Below are 19155 nucleotides of genomic sequence, written 5' to 3'. Positions count from 1 at the left end.
GGTGCCTACGAACAAGGCAGTTCGGCAGAATGCAAAGAGGAAGCATCAGCGAGCTACGGAGACGGAAGAAGAACGACTTTCCAAGCGGCGTGCCCAGTATGCAGCTCGGCGACAACGTGCAACCTCCTCTGTGGAAACAGCAGAAGCAAAGGAAGAAATTATGCCCGACAGTGAGTCTCCTTCTACTAGTTCAGAACGCGACTCAACGGCAGAGGCGTGTCCAAGAAACACCGGCAGCAGCGGCTCGAGAAGGAACGTGCGTTTCGAGAGAAGGAAAACGAAAAGCGAAGAAAACAGCGTGCAGAAGAAACACCCCAGCAGAGACAAGAGCGTTCGAAGAAAATTGCTTCGCAATCACCAGGCTTAACCAAGCTAAGCCACAGCCATTTTTTTATCCCTCCTTTCAATCTCTATATCGGCAACAGCTTCTCTCCCTCTTTCTTCCATCGCCGCCACTCCATTCGTTATCTGATATTTTTCTCCTCGCCACTTCGATCGCTGAAACTTCACGGAATTCATCCAGGTGATGGTTCGGGGTGGGCATGCCATAAAATTTGACTAGCGAGGTTTCGCCCTACTTTCGCGGCCCCACTAGTCACGGCGGTTTTTCCGAAATCTATTGTGACGACCTACCAACAGGAGTCAGCCATCCACCGCCCGTTTCACACAAGCGAGGCTGTCGTGAATGCGCGTGCCCCGCTGTTGGTGTTCGAGCATTCTTTTAAAACTCCGCCAACCGCGCCGCTATTATTATCCCCACCTCCTTTGCCCTTTTCTTTGATGGCAGGAAAAAACAGTACTACTGAAATGTTGCCAGCAAACTCCGCACCACGAAAAGATCGCGGCGTCGTGAAAGCTATAGCTGGAGCTATGGTTAACCTGAGGCCAAAATCACGACGGCGGTCGCATGCAAGACCTGTCCACGATTGGCCGGCGCACTGCGTGATATCGTGTCGCCGTTTATTCTGATTCACCGACCAACGGGTTCCAATCAGTACCACTGCGTGTCCATGATTTGACAGATCTGCGTGGCGAATTTCGCTCCTTTTAGCTGCGACCGGCTCTGCAGCTGCCACAACGCTGCCCAATCTCAGAAAGGCGTTGAAGCTCTGCCCCCTCCTACAATGCAGCAGCAGTAACGCCAGAGAACCGAAGAGCATGTCAGTAAGCGACCGGTAGACCGTTGGGGGTGACCCAGGCGAAAGAAACATCGGTGCGTACCGACTGGACGCAGAAGTCGAGCAGGTGCCACCCGGAGGAGAAGTAGGCGTGCGGTCCCTTGGCGACCAGCACCAGGGCCACGTCCACGCTGAGCAGCACGGTGAGCAGTGAGCTGGCCAGCTCCAGTCGGCCACGCACCTTGGACGTGCGCCGCCCCCCGTCCAGGCACTGCGCGCGCATCACAGCACCTGATGCAGCAGAGCCTGTCGGAAGTAGCCTTGTTGCAGCACCTTGAGGCAATGCCTCGCGAGTGTGTCACATTTGTTTGTCGCTTTTTATCTTCCAAAAGGAAAGTGCCACCAGACGCGGTCGTTTAGAGAAACAAAGGGCAACAAATGCGTTTTTGTCAGAAGCATGAACATTAAAAAAAATGCATCTTAAGATGCACGAAGCCCCGCCGCGGTGGCTCAGTGGTTAGGGCGCTCGACTACTGATCCGGAGTTCCCGGGTTCGAACCCGACCGCGGCGGCTGCGTTTTTATGGAGGAAAAACGCTAAGGCGCCCGTGTGCTGTGCGATGTCAGTGCACGTTAAAGATCCCCAGGTGGTCTAAATTATTCCGGAGCCCTCCACTACGGCACCTCTTTTTCCTTTCTTCTTTCACTCCCTCCTTTATCCCTTCCCTTACGGCGCGGTTCAGGTGTCCAACGATATATGAGACAGACACTGCGCCATTTCCTTTCCCCCAAAACCAATTATTATTATTATTATTATTATTATTATTATTAGATGCACGACAGTACTATAGCACTTGAGGTTCGTGTTCACACATAGTGAGTGTTCATAGATGGGTGGCGGAAAGATCCCCCGGTGGTCGAAATTATTCCGGAGCCCTCCACTACGGCACCTCTTTCTTCCTTCTTTCACTCCCTTCTTTATCCCTTCCCTTCAGCCTGAGGACAAGAAGAGCGTCCGTGTTGGTGTTAACTGCGGCCATGCATTTCAGGAGAAATTATTCCCTGCCGAACCATCTTTTCAAGAGAGCGCCCTGCAAATTCAGCCCAGCCATCGCGCAGTAGCGTACCGAAGGTGCGCAAAGCGATCCTAAGGTAATAAACGACAATAAAATTACGGCGGGTACCTAAGACCACTTACGTGCTTTGAATGCGAAAGCATTGTTTTATTATTATTATTTCCTTTTTATTTTCCGATTTTCCTATTTAAAAAATCTCTCTTCCTTTCTAATGACACACCCACTCATTAGCATACAGTCGTAAGCCAACGTATATACTTGGTTCACCTTTGTTCGCCAAGAAACAACGCGGCTTTGCGGCCTTTGCGTGCCCGCCCCGCAGTCTGAGACGCCTGGGTTCAATTAACCGCACTTTCGGATATTTTTTCCTTGATACCACGGTGACGTCATGTGCGATTTTTGGTGACCACTTCTGCTGTCAACGACGCTGGGTTTCGTTGCCGACGAGCCATACAATGCTTTCGCATTAAAATGAATGCTAAACATGGATTCTAGCCTGTTTCGATATACAGTCAAGTGCGTTCAATTCCCAACATAGAGATGAATGCCGCTATTGGTATCTCGCAAGGCTCCTCGGAGAGTAAAGCAGAGCAGCGTAGATCTAAATGGCAAGTTAGTTTAGGGTGGCAGGGACTGAAGCATTCTCATCATGCAAACGGCTTCGCTGCAAGACGGTGATATATCTGTAAAACTAGTGACATGCACCAAAGGAGGTAGAGGGCGGTGTAGAGCCCGTCATATGAAACGAACGACTGTGGACCCCCCGCTGGCTCTGGGGCCGAAGAACGGGGCCGGCTTGCCTCACCAGCACGATGCTGCTGAGAACGATAAGGAGCGCCACGAGCAGCCGGAACGCGCGGTGGCTGGTCAGGGCTTGAGCTTGGCGCTGAGCTGCCAGCCAGGCGTAGCCCGCCAATCCCCCAGGCCTGCGTAGATCAGCGGAGGGCATTTTTGCAACAGTCGCCAGCTGGACGAGCCGCTTTTCACTAAAAGGCGTGGTGCCGTCGCAAGCGGACTCGGCCAGTGAGCAAGAATGACGACACTCGCTATTCTTGTTCACAGTCCGTGTTCCCTTGCGCCAGCATGCACCGCGCCTTTTAATGAAGACGGATGGCGTGTACACCCGCGTTTCTAGAATAACACTGCAGCCTCTTTGTCTCCTCGATGGTCACCTTTGCCCGGCCGTCATTTGTGCTTTTTTTTGTCCTAATTGGTTTTTTCTTAAATTTTCTCTCGGGTGTTGGCCCCTTTTCTTTTATTTTCAATTGGTTTTGCTTGCAATAACCTCTAGTTTGGTGCGGGCTTCCTCTCAAAATTTTTTTTGTTTGAGTTTTACAATAAAAGGGTGTTTTTATGGCAACAAACGAAACAGGTTTAAATACTATGGCAACCACCCATACAGTTTAGCTTGCACTCCCCCGACTGGCGTACCAGCACGTAGTACATGGAGTGACTGCTCGATATTCGGCCCGATGCTGGTGGTCGAATGAATGTAAGGTATGGTAGGTATATCAACGGTGGATAAACGACTGCACCTATAGAATTTATATTTGAGTTCAAACCTGGAAGCGAAACCAAAGCTACGTCCAGATGAAAGGTTGCGCCACTCACCTTTCCGATGCGGGAAGTGCGCAGATCCATTCCGCGCAAGGTTTCTGCAAACCGGTCGAAGAACGTCAAATGCGTGCAAGTGTTTTCTTAGGGCACAAACAGTCGCCTTGCGAACTGCGTTAATCTGTTATATTTGTCTTTATGAACAAGCCGGGAATATAACCGTAGCTCACTCTACTTAAGCTGCCAGGTCTTTAGAGCGTTGTAGGGCAGCCAGCTACAGGGAGATGAATGAATCTTGGGCAAGTAAACCCAAGTGTTGCCGCAAAAGGCGTGTCAGCACTAGCGCCTATAGGCGCGGTTCAGGTGTCCAAAGATATATGAGACAGATACTGCGCCATTTCCTTTCCCCAAAAAACCAATTATTATTATTATTATTAGCGCCTACTATTACCAATCGCTTTCGCTTTGGTGAGAGTCGAAGAAAGAAAGTGACTTGCTTTCCGCCATCGCCTCATATTCCTTGCGGGACATACCCACAATTTATCCCACGTCGTCTTGCACCAGCACTTGCAGCGGCACACCATCTTCTCGAAAAGGATCTCACCGGGCGAATTCTGAACCAGCAGGAGAAAGAGAACAACTAACGATAAAAGCTGACCGAGCAGTCTAGACCGCACCCCCTCCCCTCTATGTGCGTTGTTCGTTACCGATCTCAGAGGCAGACACGCAAAAGCACGCACATAACAAGTACATCCCCCAGTGTAAAACTAGCTAAATAGCGTCGTCCTCACGAGGAAAGCACCGCTTGAGACGGAGCACCAGCAAAGGGCGCGAACAACGCCCCTCTCGCACCCTCTCGACGATCCTGTCGACGTTGAAGCTGCTGAGCAGGAAGGCGAGGAACACGTTGAGCAGCACGTAGTTGCCCACGAAGAAGACGACGCTGTAGAAGGCGACGCACTTGAGCCGCCCGTGGCCCTCGTGGAAGCAGCCCAGCAGCGGCTCGAACATCTCGCCGCAGAACAGGCGCACCATGAGCAGCACGCTGTGCAGGAAGTCGCTGCTGTGCCACCTGCGCAGAAGCCACGCGTGCCATCTCACTCACGGTTAGCGGGGCCTCGAGTACTGTCAGCGCATTCTAACGGCGCCATGACCAGCCAGCCTAAGTTCCCAGTGCGCGTGCACCAGAGAATCCCTGAATGAATCTGCACACAGAGCGCATGAAGAACCCAAAATAGTTAGTGCGAACTCGGTCGTTCGTGGGACGCGTACAGCAATGTTACTTGTCGCTCATATTATTTTGTATCTTTTGATTTCTTGCATCCTCTACTACGGAGGCTGCAACTGGGGACCTTTACCGTGTGCTGTGCGATGCCAGTGCACGTTAAGAATCCCCGGGTGGTCGAAATTATTCCGGAGCCCTCCACGGCACCTCCTTCTTCCTTTCTTCGTTCACTCCCTCCTCTTCCCCTTTCCTTACGGCGCGGTTCAGGTGTCCGCCGATATATGAGACATACTGCGCCATTCCCTTTCCCCCAAAACCAATTATTATTATTGATTTCTTGCCCAATCTTTCTTAATGAGTGCAATACTGTGAAGCCAGCTGTTAAACGGGTGAGCACCACTGGTACTGTGTTTTGGGTTTTTCAATTCTGGAAATGAACGCAGGTGCCTCCATATCGGCACTGCTCAAATTTCAAGTAGAATGTTTCCCCGTCACGCCATCCACAGCCCAGCCTTTAGTCATCACTCTGCGAAGAACGCTGTGCTTGGTTCCTTTATTCGCTTTTCGGTCGACTATTCTTAAGCGTGGTCCCCGACTGGCAGTTCGGTGGCGCCTCGACGAGAGTCAGTAGAGGTCGCTCCTCACCGCGACTCTGGTCCGCGTTGCGAACCGTCGAAGATGTCTTCGGCGGCCACGGCGAACACCACGACCACGAGCGTGATGACGAGCAGCAGGTTGAGCAGCGGCTTCAGCAACGACAGCATCATGTTGAGCATGTAGAATAGCGTGTCCCACGTGCGGGCCACGTACACAAGCCGAAACTGCGTGAGGTGTTGTAAACCCCCGACAACTCCGGCGATAACGTCAGCTCCAGGGCGCAGCTGTTTCTTGTAAGCTCGCCAGAGAGGCCGTGAATTCACCACGCTAGCAGGGACGGAAAACGGTGAAAAAGTGACTGCTTCAAGACGGTCACGGAGGAATGGTGTTGTCGGTGGTCTCAACGGTGTTTGAGTGTTGAGCTTCTTTACCTCTAATTTAACGCTCCACTACTATAAGGCACAGTTGAGTGCTTGCGTCAAAAGGTAATGACGTGAGTACGCCTTATCCGGTATCGGCCCGAAAGAGCTGACTTTGGGAGAACGACCTGTGACAGGGAGACGACGAACAGGACTAGCGCTCTCTGCCCCAGGTCGCTCTGTCGAGGGCAGCGCTTCCATTTTAAAAATGCTCTACCAGTTGTAGTTGGTTTAGCGGCCTGGTCGTCGAGCTTTATTTATCCCGCGCCCCTGTGACGCCTCCGCTTCAGTCGATGCGTTAATCAGCTAGGCAAGAATGCATATATAAAACTGTCCTATAGGCATTCTTCGAGTCAATCTCGCCGCCCTGCCCCAGGGATATCTCACAGCGCACTCTTGGCTACTAATAGCCTCGTGCGTTTTTCCGCGAATGTGGAGAAGTAGACTGTAAATTTGATGATATTCATAACGGCGACACATTCGCTCCTTGTGAAGGCAATCACAGCCGGGCATCTTGATTACAAGAAAACTACAAGCAACTCGTTCCACTTGGCTAGTTCAGCTGCTCGTAACTGGCAGCAGCCACAATAGGCAAGTTCGTCCAAGACGGAGCCCCAACGAGGGACGCACCAGCCTGAGGAAGCGCATGCGGACGCCCACTTCGTAGCGGAGCAGCACCAGCACGTCCGAGGTGATGCTGCAGACCACCGCGCCCAGGTCGAGCACCGAGAACTTCTTGTGGAAGAAGGACCAGCCCCGCGCCGTCAGCTTGATGGCCATGTCGATGGAGAAGGCCACGCTCGCCGCCTGCCCAGATCACAGAGCGAGCCAGAGCATTTCGTAGCGATAGCTACATTGCGGAGAGCCTTCAGCGTTGGTCAAGTGATGCGGAGCAGCTGCCGGCGGCGTGGCGCCGTGGCTGATCACGTGGTTCGTCACCTGGTTGGTCACGAGACCAGCCACGTTGTGCGGAGCAGCTGCTGCTGCTGGCGGCGCGGCGCGCCGGCGAAACCGAGCTGCAACAGCTGTGCGCATGCGCCGTGTCAAGTGGGACGAAGATGAAGAAGGAACGCCCAGCGAAGCGGAGCGGCGAAAGACTGACTTTACAATTCAACTCAGCAAGTCCCACTCGGCCAGCTGTAGCTATCGCGTCACTCCAGGTTTAAGCACAGCTAAAGCACCGCCAATTTTTTCGATGGCTATTTGGTTCACCTTGAATGGCTAAACGCAGACCAACCGAAAGCCAGACAAAACGCGGAAGATTGGGTAGTCGCCGACAGGGTGTGGCACTGCCAGTGAGCGCCTGTGCCAAATTAATTAGCCGAGTTGACATCTCTTCGCGACCGTCGGTCGCAGTAGCACAAGCCACCCTTCCGGTCACAAGCGCATTCCTCGACGTATCCTGACTTAAGGCCCCATGGCTAGAAATGCAGAATGTGGTACAACTGCGCAAGCTACACTACTACTTCTGGTGCGAAGCTGAAGCGCAGCCGAGGTGCAGTTACAAACCATGTTCCCCCAGGTGAGGACGCTCTTGAGCTCGGCGTTTGCGTAGCTCCCGTCCACGGCCAGGAAGACGGTGCTGAGGATGATCAGGGCGTGGATGGTCAGGTCCAGGATCGGGTTCTGCTCCATCTCCAAGCACACGAGCCGCATAGTCGCCCAGTCCGCTGCGCAGCAGAATGAGCGAGGCCGCCAACACAGCCTTCATAAAAATCGCTATTGCTTCAAAGTTCAGTTCCCTAAAAATGCACGCTGGGGAACGCCGTGAGAGTACACTCCGCACTCGAGACGTGGACTGGCTTGAGCGTAAAGAACCTGTGCAACCGTCACTCAGCTCACAGGACAAAAATATACCGGGTGTTTCAAATTATTAAATACAGATTTTTCTTTGAAAATTCTCGAGAGATACATCAATGCGGTTCGTGCAAGTGACTCCTACGGCATAGCGGACATCATTTACATGATATCACTCTATAATTAAGCGAGTCATTAATTAAATATAGCTAATAAACTTTCCATTTTTATTTTAAAGGGCAACAATAAAATGCCAAACTGAAGGCCGTACAACATCGAAGAAGAGTCTAGTTTTTCTTTTAATTTTCTCAATCGGAAATGTGATTCGAAATATAGAATGTCAAAAATATGCATTTGGAAGCTCGTTGAGTTGGCGCTCCGGTCTTGTACATTTATAAAATAGCGTCGCTCGCGTATCTAATGCAGCAAATGCAGACGTCGTTTGTGTATTTCATGACGTGGAGGCAGTCAAACTGATTTCCGCGGCAATACTAGGCGCAGCGACACCACTGCCCACCATTTCGAAAAAGTTGTTCACCTGGCTATGAGCAAACTGCCCACTGTGGCAGATGGCAGTTGTATTACTGATCGGTCGCGAAAAGTTGCCAGGGAAGTGCAAACCGACTCTCACAGGCCCCACCGGTGGCTGTGTTTGAACCTGCCAGGGCAGTGGCTCACCCGCTTAACCCCTGTAAAAATGTGCCTGGACTGGCACCGCTATCTACGAACGTAAAGCAGAGGATCACCTATTCCGCACATATGCGCATTAAGCCATTAAAACTATAGCGTCATATCCTTGAGGTACCTCCCCCCGTGCCGATGCTTGTCTGTCCGAAGTCTCTCTCTGTGACATTTAAGTTGCTCGGACAGAGAAACCGGGGCCTCGCGAGCCACGGCCATCGCAGGGCAGCGGCGAATGCAGAGTAGAGGGTGATCAATTCCGCGTTTTCGGGCATTGCCTCGTTTACGCTGTCGCGTCATAGCGAAGCTCAATTCCGCCGATCTTTGTCTGAAGCCTGCTTGACCTTGAAAACCGAGGCTCAAACCGAAACCGAAGTGAAAACCTAATTCGCATTTGGCCTAACCACGCTAAATCGACCGCCATTTTATTTTACTTTGATTCACTTGTTTTCTAGCATTCAAATCGCATCCATCGCTTTGCACATTAACAAAGCGCTGACTAACCGACACATTATTGTAAATAATTATTTACTGCACCTCGGAAGTCCGGTCGGGCGCCTGGCTGCTGCTGGAGCTGCTGCTGGTGCTGTCTCTGCAGGACCACTTCGGCGGCCTCCTGCGCATCGGGCATTGAGCCGAGGAAGCGTTGACCAAACGAAGGAATGCGCCGTACCGCCACTCCCGCCGGCGTCTCCCGTCTCTTGACGATCGCGTAGTCGTCGTGCAGCGTGGGCCGCGAGGCCCGGCTGGGAGCCCGCGTGGCGGCCCGCAGCAGCGGCGGAGCGTTCGCCGCGTTGTCCGCGTCGGCCACCATGTCGGCGAAGGCGCCGAAACCCAGCTCGCGCGTCAGGGCCTCTCCCTCGCCGCGCCGCAGCCTCTGCTGGAAGCGAAGCTGCCTCACCTGCACCGCGATTGTAGAGCGCCGGCTTGGTTACTTTGTAGTGTACATGCATGGCTGCCACAGCACTGAGCAAGGGTACGACGACTGCAGTTGTTTTCTGCCAGAAGACAACCGGTTCATTTCCTGGTCACCATTTTCATGATGCTGATGATGATTAGATTTTAATGGCGCGAGGACAAATTGCTTTCACACGAGGTGGGCCCTTTCTTTGGCACTAAAAGCCGATCACTGCAACTGTCCCGTAGGCCTACCGTCATTAAATAGCTGGGGCCTAATAACAGAACGAGTGCGTTCAAAATCAACAAGGTAAGAAATGCTTCCCACTGCAGCTGAAGGTTTTGCATTCAAGGTAGCTGGACTAAGACTGAGCTTAGGCGTGCGCTCTCTAACATGTCGCAAAATCAAGAGAAGAAAAGCACGTAAGTTATGCCCCCAGATCGGTCAAAGACGCAATAGCATGCATCTTCGGTGTTCGATGTACGGTACAGTAACGCAGGAGCAAGAGGGAAAATGCCAAAACGAGATTAACGGAGCGCAGCGAGTGCGCACAATATCGAACCTTGTGCACGTTGGGTATTTGGGCCAGGCTGACCAGCGGCTGGACGTACAGGTGGTCAACGTTGACCTCGAAGTCGCACATCTCCTGGAACAGCGTCAGGTCCGTAACGGACCCTTGTTCCATCTGCGAAAACATGCGAGTCGCGGCATCCGCGTCAGCCAGCACTGTCGTCCAATGGCGCGACTGCTGAGAAAACCGATAGAACGCTGTAAAAGCAGGCTGCGAGGCACGGCATTCCAAAGGCGTCCGCTAGCTATGCAAAAGAAAGTTCCGCATGCACACGCAGATTCCCCCCGCAAACCATGCACCCTCTTCGCTGAAGTGTTCGGTGGCTTGAAAGTGGTGATTCTGCATCACGCCATGTTAAAAATCAAGCGCTGCCAGAAAATAGGCTGAAGAAAATACTAGACACAAAGAGCACCAATATTTTGCCTGACAAAATTTGTACTGATATTATCACCCCTATCATTTTTCTTACGAAATAGCTATACACAATCCTGAACAACCGATATAGTATCGTACAAACAGGAGCCAAACGATGGTTTAACTGCTCAATGCAGTAGTTAATTGCTCAGAGAGCTGACAATTAATTGCTTGAGACTCGTAGATCAACGAGCGCCCATACTGTTCTATGAATTCTCAAGTTTTCCGGCATTTTGTTTACAAGAACTACATAACAAGCCTACATCTCTCCTCGGGAAAGCGTGCAAAGAGAGAGGAAACGTGCCTGCAGCTTGCGGGCGCGCTTGAGGTTGTTCTCACTGACGTAGGTGTGCACAGTGACGGCCAGCATGAGGTTGATGAGGTACGCTGAGCCGAACATCACCGTGCACAGGAAGAGCGGGAAACAGGTGGGACCCACCGCTTGGAGTAGCTGCAAGCCGCAGAGGGATGCTCCTGCATTCTCATTCAGCGAATATGAACAACAAGCAGCGCTAGAAGGACGCATGGTGGCGGATGCTTTTCGCGCTGAATACGGCTGCCACTTATAAACATGTCCAGTCAGGGGCCAGTGTCATGCCGGTTCTCCAAGAAAACTTGTGCGCCTGCTTGTTTTGTCTTGTAAAGTGTGTTTTGCCACATAGTGAAGAACTCTGCAAGAACAGCATCGCTACGGGACGTGTGCCTGAGCAGTTGCTCCTCTCCTTGGGCCAAAAACTCGCAAGAAATGGAGCCTTCCACTGCGGCACCTCTTCATTCCTTTCTTCTTTCACTTCCTCCTTTATCCCTTTCCTTACGGCGCGGTTCAGGTGTCCACCGATATGTGAGACAGATACTGCGCCATTTCCTTTAATAATAATAATAATAATAATAATAATAATAATAATAATAATAATAATAATAATAATAATAATAATAATAATAATAATAATAATAATAATTGGTTTTGGGGGAAAGGAAATGGCGCAGTATCTGTCATATATCGTTGTTGGATACCTGAAACGCGCCGTAAGGGAAGGGATAAAGGAGGGAGTGACAGAAGAAAGGAAGAAAGAGGTGCCGTAGTGGAGGGCTCTGCAATAATTTCGACCACCTGGGACGTTTAACGTGCTGTGCGATGTCAGTGCACGTTAAAGATCCCCAGGTGGTCGAAATTATTCCCTGAGCCCTCCACTACGGCACTTCTTTCTTCCTTTCTTCTTTCACTCCCTCCTTTATCCCTTTCTTTACGGCGCGGTGCAGGTGTCAAACGATATAAGAGACAGATACTGCACCATTTCCTTTCCCCCAAAACCAATTAATATTATCATTAATATTATTATTCATTTCTCCCCCCCCTCCCCCCCCCAAAAAAAAGAAAGCAAGTTTAAATTGAAAAACTGTTTTTGAGGAAAGGCGCAGTAACTCGCTCACTTCTCGGTGGATATCTCAACCACGCTGTTAGAGAAAGGAGGAAGGTGGGAGTGAAAGAATAAACCGAAAGAGGAATGCCGTAGTGCAGGGCTCCGGAATAATTTCGACCACGTGGGGTCTTTTAACGTGCACTGACATCACAGAGTACACGGCCGCCTTTTGCGTTTCGCCTCCATAGAAACTCGTTCGCCGCGGCATATTCGAACCCAGGTACTCCGGCTCAGTATCCGAATGCGCTAACCACTAGGCACCATGGCATGTGCGCAACGGAATAGGGAGGGGAAAGAGAAGACAGGAAGAGAAGGAAGATGAGCAGGAGAACGTTACGAGAAAAGGACAGGCGCGGTAACTGCCTCCCTATGGGCAGACACCAAAACTGCGTTGTGAGGGGAAGTATGAATAGAAAATAGACAGGTACATGGTCTGCGTTCAAGCCTTGTAATGAGGCGTTTCCTTAGCTTAGCTCAGCTATGCCAGGATATACGTAGCGAGAGGTACATTTCCCTGGCTGAGCTCGATGTGGTCATTGTATATTTAGCAATGAGAGACATAAATTATTCATTTTGCTTGACAGAGACGAAGACTGCCCGATGATCCGTGAAGTAGCATGCAGCAGTCTCACTTTTGTCGATACAGTATATCGATTTGGTAGCGCCTCTTCAGTATACAAGCTCTATAGTAGTTCCCCATTGTGTAGTCTGGACGTGAGGGTCGGAAGCTATATTAAAGTCAAACTTTTCTTTCATACACTGACTAAGAGAGTTCTGTTTCCTGTTGAAATCACCCAAAGTCACACACAACTGTGAAACCGTGCTGTAGGCTGGCACACACGAGGCAACCACATCAATCGTCCGCTTTACAGATGTTCCCGGTGCCACGTAGACTCCTTGGATGATAATGCCGCTTTCCAAAAGCCGAACACAGCAGGCTTCACCATTATTCACCGCGATCGAAGGGAGATGTCTGACAGCGGTGATACCTTGTTTCACGTACACACAGACTCCAGAGTTATTATTTGGTTCAAGCCAACTGCCAGGCGACAACCTCAGGATCGGAAGAGTTATTTTCTTGTCTATACCGCCGTTTCGTCTATATTTTGTCTATACTCTCCTTCTCTGCATGCATGCCAAACGTTGTGATACAGACGCTGTTGCTGAAAGAAAGGAAAGGAAAGTGCACGGGCCTGCCTACTGGCTCAAGCCGAGCCACGCTCGCTGCCGCGTGCTGAAAGTAGGAGAGTTAAAGGATAGGAGAGCAACGATAGAAAGAAAAGGCGCGCGCTATTATGCCCTGGGCCGATCTCGGAGGCAATGCAATACTGGGCCGGCCATGCCAGAGTGCTTCAAGCACTCCGCCATATTCAAAAAATAATTTTAATATCTTGGGTCCAAGGACCCGCAGCAGATATTAAATCAGATATCATGGTGGTGGTATGGAAGCACCAGATACAGATACAGACGCCCACTACATCTCCGCCTTTTATACGCAATCCTGCGCATGCGACGCGGGGTTCGGGTGATAGAGCGGCGTGCGGCAAGGTGGCGACGAAGAACGCGGCGCAGCTAAGGGGTCTCTCTGGTTACTATGGTATCGGCGCATGCGCACAACTGCTCATCCGCGTGACGTCACGCTCGGCTTTGACGGTGGAGCGGACGCGCTGCCGCGGCGACGGCGGAGCGTACGCCGCACTTTGCTCCTCTTCGGTTGCCATGGTAACGGCGCATGCGCACAACTAACCTCTCCCATGTACCGCGAAATGCTCGACTAGTAGCTTAGTGTAGCCCTCGCTATAAAATTGTACGCTCAAATATTCTGGGGGTGAGGAATAGTCTCATTCCAACGCTTGATGAGCTCGGTAGACATAGCAGGTATGCCAAAATACTGTTCAAAAGCACACCCAATGGCCTGGGGCCATTTGGCCAAGCACCACACAGCGCGCGGGTGGGACGAAGACAGACGCACCATGTTGTAGGCTATTTGCCAGGTGTCCAGGCTGAATATGTTGAAGGTTGTGAGCAGCGCGTCCATCACGTTGTCGTAGGAGGGAAAGACTCGTCGCGCTTCCACAGTGTCCACGGTCACACACGAGAATCCCGGCTCGCACGCGCTGCGTAGACGTTCACGGGGCGTTCTTTGGGACTTGCGTGATGCAGAGAGCTACCGTCGTGTCGAAGCAGGTGTAAATGTGTTCTTTAGTCAATTTCTAAGGCGTGAATTCACACCATCACGGCACGGCAGTGCAATCGAGACGGTGGCTTCCAGCTGATAGCTTCCACTGCACAGCAAAGAACTTGTGAGAAACTTGTCTTGGCATAGACACAGGACTTTCGTTTCGTTCGTCAAGTAATGACTCCGCTTAAACGCAAAGAGATGCTTAAACGTTTGCTGCGCTTAATTCCTCGCTACCACTGCAGCTGGTGCATATAATGTTGCACACGCAACAAATCGTCCGTGTGGTTTCTACGAGTGGCTATCTTCCCTACAAAAACATTTGAGGTTCAAGGACAAAGGGTTCCAAGTTGTCGTTTACATTTCTTTTTCTAAGTGCGTAATGCAAAACTGTACGGCACTAAACTGGTAAACATGATTAGATCCAGCGTTGTCCTGACACTGGAGTCCGAGTTTCGATTGCCAGGCGCAAGTCGCTAATCTTGATGTCATTCGCACATATGATTCATGAGTATGTGACGAACCGCAATTCACATCGACCAACAACCCACTGATTACGATAGCCTGTTCCGCCGTCTTTTTTTTTTTTTCAAACTAATGTCACGTTAGTGTCGGCATTAAAAGCAGGTCCGGTTGTTTGGGCAGCGCTAGGTTTTGTGCACTGCTTCAAACTCGGAATAATTATATTTCTCAGAAGTGAAAATTTGCTCCGTCCAGCTCCACTAACAAAGTGAGAAGGAAAAAGAGGCGCAGGAACGGGGCGACACACGCACTATGCGGCCAGGAGGTTTCCGCAGACGAAGCCCAGCCGCTCGCGGTCGTCGTCTCCCTCGGCACCGGTGCGCATCCAGAGGCTGCGGTTCTGCGCCATGCGCCGGTACAGCCCCTCGTCCAGCACGCCCAGCCGCTCCTTGCTCACCACGCACCGCCGTCGCAGCACAGACATGAACATCTGCGCACACGCATTCCTGTAATGCTCACATAGCGTGGGAAAGCGACCCACTAGTGCATTCAACAGCACACGCCAGCTTCTCCGAAACCCTATACTGGGACAGCTGGCTCACCTCACCAACTCTTGTGGCTCTTACTGCCGCACCTAATACAGCATGTTCATGGCGCACTGGGTGAGTAGTGGCAGGCGCAGTGCTTGCAGCGCCAGACTGAACGTACGGAATAAAATTTGACCTATTTCCTTTACAAGCTGGAGGGTTCTCGACGTTGATTAGTATTATATACGGTTTCCTTACAAGAGTCGAACCGATGCCAATTGAGTGCACAGAGGCGAGCAGCGGCTGCTCTAAACACTGGAAGCACACCCCCTTTGTACCTGCGACTGGGCTACAGTGCCTACGTCGAGAACAATGCATCCTTATTTTAGAAACGGGAGCCCCGCTTTCTAAAGCACACGACACGCCAATATGAAGAGGCGTGCCTCGGATCAGCCACAGATGCGCGACCGGTCCGCAACAGTCTGCTCGCTTACCTTTTCATATTATTCCAATTGTGCATACAACAGATTCTAAGGCTCGTGAAACGACGGGTGACTGCGCAACCTCGCTCCATGTTGGAGCAGTCAGCCCCTTCTCGCAATGTTCTCGGAGCCAGTGTTCCGGGATCGTACTGCTAATGGTTCGTTCACATTAGCAGCCGGAGACTCCGCAATGAGCAGACAAAAGCAGTGTTAAGAGTGGAAGTGTGCTGCCTTCTGCTCTACTCTATTGGTGCTGCAATAAGTGCCGACTCTGGTGGTGCAGCAATACCTTTCGCGCTAGTTTGGCGCGCTATCAGAAGCGGCCGCATGTCCCTCCTCTCCTGCAAGAAACAGCTCTCCCTTAGAAGTTGCATGCTACCGATAAACATGAACGAACAGTTGCCTATCACGAAGGGCGGAGACAGAATTCTTTGGAGTGATGAGGACAACACTACCTCACCTGCAGACCGAAGGTGGCGAACACCGAGATGCAGAAGAGGAGCAGCACGATCAGCTCCAGCATGCGCGTCGTCGCCTTGATGATGGTGTTGACGATGTCCCGCAGACCTGGCGCAGCATAAGCACAGCACTCAGTTCATTCTTTAAGCTCGTTTACTGCAAGGAAGATCAAAGGACGGCTGCCACAAAAGGCCACTGTTCAATTAGCTGCGTCTCCCTCCAAGCCCAACCTGCTGCACACAAGACGACCGCAAAGTTACCTGTGCAACACTGCATTGCTCCATCATTAATCCTTTTTTCCTCTCTTATTATGTACGATGATAATTTGTTTATACCGGAAGGGCAGCTTTGGCGAAAGAGTGCCATGACACAAGGTATTTTTCGCCTACAAAGGGTGCGGTCAAAGACCCATCTCCGAGCCGCAGGCTGGGGCAAAGCTTGTGCCCATTGTATCGCCGGTGGGTGCCCGGCGGCAGTGGGGGCCGAACCCCGGGCCGCGCCTCACGCATGCGATGCTGAAATCCACTAGGCCACCGCTGCAGTTTCTCTCTTATGCTGCCAAAGTTGCAGCCTCGCTTATAAATCGCGTGGAAAACATCAACCCGGCTTTCCCGAGTTTCGCGCTGCTCAAGTGTAACTGCACCAAACAAGTGGATGACTTTCATTGGCCCTTTAACATGCTGCACTTGTGGCACCTATACTCGTTGCAACAGGCTAGTCATTGGCTATGTACGGACACCTTCAACAGAAAATAGACAGGAGCAGTTATGCGTGCTTTGAAACACAATGTACAGTACGGTCCACTGTTAAAGGGAGCATACGTGGCATCCGCGCTTCGCGAAGCGCTGCCGCCTAGAACTGGCGGGAAGCATGAGGCGCACGCGCGGAAAGAGCAGTGCTCACCGCGCATGCACATTGTGCCGTCGATTCTCGCTGACTCGAGGCCACGAGGTCGTATGTTCCCTTTAACAGTGGGCAGCTACAAATATGCTGCCATTGCTATTGGCAGAGAGTGAGAACAGGCTGAGGCCGTCACCTGGGAGGATGGTGAGCACCTTGAAGAGGCGGAAGGGCCGGAACGAGTTTAGCAGCTGCAGCTGCGCCCCGACGGCGGCGCCGAATAACTCGATCGCCCTGCGACACCGTTGGCGCTGTTCCACTCCCCCGGCAGGAGTATACACATCATGGCCTGTAGAGCACATGACTGCCGATTTCCCGGACGGTCCACTGATATCGGCACTTATCTCGGGGATAAGATTTCTGAAACTCTTGTGAAGTAGCCTAGCGTCGTAGATTTTTATACACATGCAAAACAAGTTGAAAAAGAGCGTGCGGAACGGGTCAGGTGGGGGATCGAACGTTTGAAGCCATAGGCTCCAGCACTGCACCTAAGCGGAGTCATAAGGGTTTCTTCATTGGTTTTAACCCCATTATAGGCTCAGGCTTACTTTTCTTTTTACATTTTCTTTATTTCCTGGTTGGGGTGGTTCATACGGATTTTACATGCAGTGGTGCAATGCCTGTCTCTGCCACTAGTGGCGCTACAGTCGCGAGCTGTACCGGCCAGAATTTGAGGTGGAAACGCACCGGCTGCAGGGAGAAGAGAGAGCTCACCCTGCGCAGGTGACGGCGAAGTCGAGGCAGTTCCAGAGGTCGCCCAGGTAGCTGTACTTGTGCATGACAAAGCCCCGCGCCGCCGCGCGCACCACTATGTCGAGCGTAAAGAGCGCCAGGAACAGCAAGCTGCGTGCAGAAGCATGCCCAATGTGTCTACTTCTTAACCGTCCGGTACAGAAGGGGTCCTAAGCATCTGTGTGCTTGAACATATCATGAAGGGAAACTCTGAGCTTTCTGAAGCGTGATTTTTTTTTTGAACACCAATTAAAGCAGTCTTAAACAACCAAAAAGAGACATCCCAAATCGAAATTCTGCTGCGTACCGGAGCCGCTGCCTCGTCAGTAATACTTGTGACGCAGGAGCGGTGTCGCAATGTCCGCGAAATTCTCGTACGCGCGTGATACGGCTAAAGCTGCTCGTTGACCGACTATTATCTGCGTTGCCAGGCGAAGGTGCGGGGGCAGGAGAAGCGGAGACTCACTCGAGCAGCCAGCTTCTGTGCTTGAGGGCAAGCACGAGCGCGTTGAGGAGCACCAGCGCGAGCACGACCATGTCCAGCTTCCTGGAAGCCGAGTCAAGGAGCAAAACGAAGGCTTCGTGCCCACCCTGTCGTCCCCGCATGAAGAACTACTCCGAAGAGGGTTTTGAGAAAGAAAACCGATATGAAGTACGGGTGAGATGCAAAGGCGGGGCAGGCAAAAGGAGCCGTGGTTAGGTGCTAACACAAAGTAGCAGTTTGCGCTTTTTATATACTTAGCTTTTGTCTACCAACCCACAGAAGCCACGTACGTGTTGCGTTCTGGATGGCCCCGATAAGGATACTCATTCTGTTCACCGGTCATGCAGCTCCTTTTGCAGCCGCCGCGGTGGCTCAGCGGTTATGGTGTTCGGCTGCTGACCCGAAAGACGTGGGTTCGACCCCGGCCTCGGCAGCCGCATTCAGGTAGAAGCGAAATGCTAGAGGCCCGCGTACTGTGCGTTGTCAGTGCACGCTAAAGAACACCAGGTTGCCGAAATTATCCGGAGCCCTTCATTACAGCGTCCCTCGCAGCCTGAGTCGCTTTGGGACGTTAAGACACACAAACCGAAACGAAACCTAACCATCCGCATATGCTCTTCCTGTTATAAGTTCGCTTGTTTCTGCGCAACGGATGACAAATGTGCTTCCTTAAGTACGCACACATGAGTACCTGTTTCTGCGCCTCTACAGCTCCTGATTAATGGCTGGTGTAAAATTTGCTGCAAAACCGACTCATGGAACTGTGTTCGGGTGTACACACTTACACCAGAGCAACGAGTGGGGCACCGGAGTATGCTACACGTACTACGCGATGGCGCATTATATGAGTTCATTTTACAATATGGAATGTACGTAAAATATTCAGGACTACGTGAATTAACGCCCATCCACAGTTTACTTTGCGAAAACAGCTGATCTCATAAACACTCTGCATTTAGAAATAGTCTTTGGGAGGCACCAAGGGAACAGTCAGTTTTTCGGCACGACAGGTAGCACCTTCTCCCGTTCCTTAATGCTGTTTTTTGGGAAATAAATTTCTGGTTTTGTAAATTTCTTATGCGTTAGCATTAGAATGCCTATGAAGAAAAAAAGTGTCCGGCGTTGGCACATCGCTTAACCGCTGAACCACTGAGCCAGGA

At 51.5% G+C, this 19155-nt stretch overlaps 1 protein-coding gene across 1 annotated transcript in view; it reads right to left on the bottom strand.

The window, feature by feature from the left end:
* LOC144124401 (sodium channel protein type 4 subunit alpha B-like) overlaps positions 1 to 19155 on the bottom strand; it is a 32878-nt gene that overhangs the window by 7398 nt on the left and 6325 nt on the right. The window contains exons 3-19 of the mRNA XM_077657027.1: positions 17978 to 18058; positions 17494 to 17622; positions 16916 to 17013; positions 15881 to 15987; positions 14723 to 14901; positions 13743 to 13887; positions 10654 to 10800; positions 9927 to 10049; positions 9004 to 9367; positions 7498 to 7658; positions 6619 to 6795; positions 5618 to 5793; positions 4600 to 4819; positions 4281 to 4361; positions 3805 to 3848; positions 2999 to 3119; positions 1222 to 1389 (exon numbers count right to left, since the gene is read on the bottom strand). Coding sequence (XP_077513153.1) covers positions 1222 to 1389; positions 2999 to 3119; positions 3805 to 3848; positions 4281 to 4361; positions 4600 to 4819; positions 5618 to 5793; positions 6619 to 6795; positions 7498 to 7658; positions 9004 to 9367; positions 9927 to 10049; positions 10654 to 10800; positions 13743 to 13887; positions 14723 to 14901; positions 15881 to 15987; positions 16916 to 17013; positions 17494 to 17622; positions 17978 to 18058 — 2521 coding nt within the window. The remainder of the gene's footprint in view (positions 1 to 1221; positions 1390 to 2998; positions 3120 to 3804; positions 3849 to 4280; positions 4362 to 4599; positions 4820 to 5617; positions 5794 to 6618; positions 6796 to 7497; positions 7659 to 9003; positions 9368 to 9926; positions 10050 to 10653; positions 10801 to 13742; positions 13888 to 14722; positions 14902 to 15880; positions 15988 to 16915; positions 17014 to 17493; positions 17623 to 17977; positions 18059 to 19155) is intronic.

Source organism: Amblyomma americanum, chromosome 3, assembly GCF_052857255.1.
Source record: "Amblyomma americanum isolate KBUSLIRL-KWMA chromosome 3, ASM5285725v1, whole genome shotgun sequence".
NCBI classification, from domain to species: domain Eukaryota; kingdom Metazoa; phylum Arthropoda; class Arachnida; order Ixodida; family Ixodidae; genus Amblyomma; species Amblyomma americanum.
This window is presented reverse-complemented; position numbering and strand designations above follow the sequence as displayed.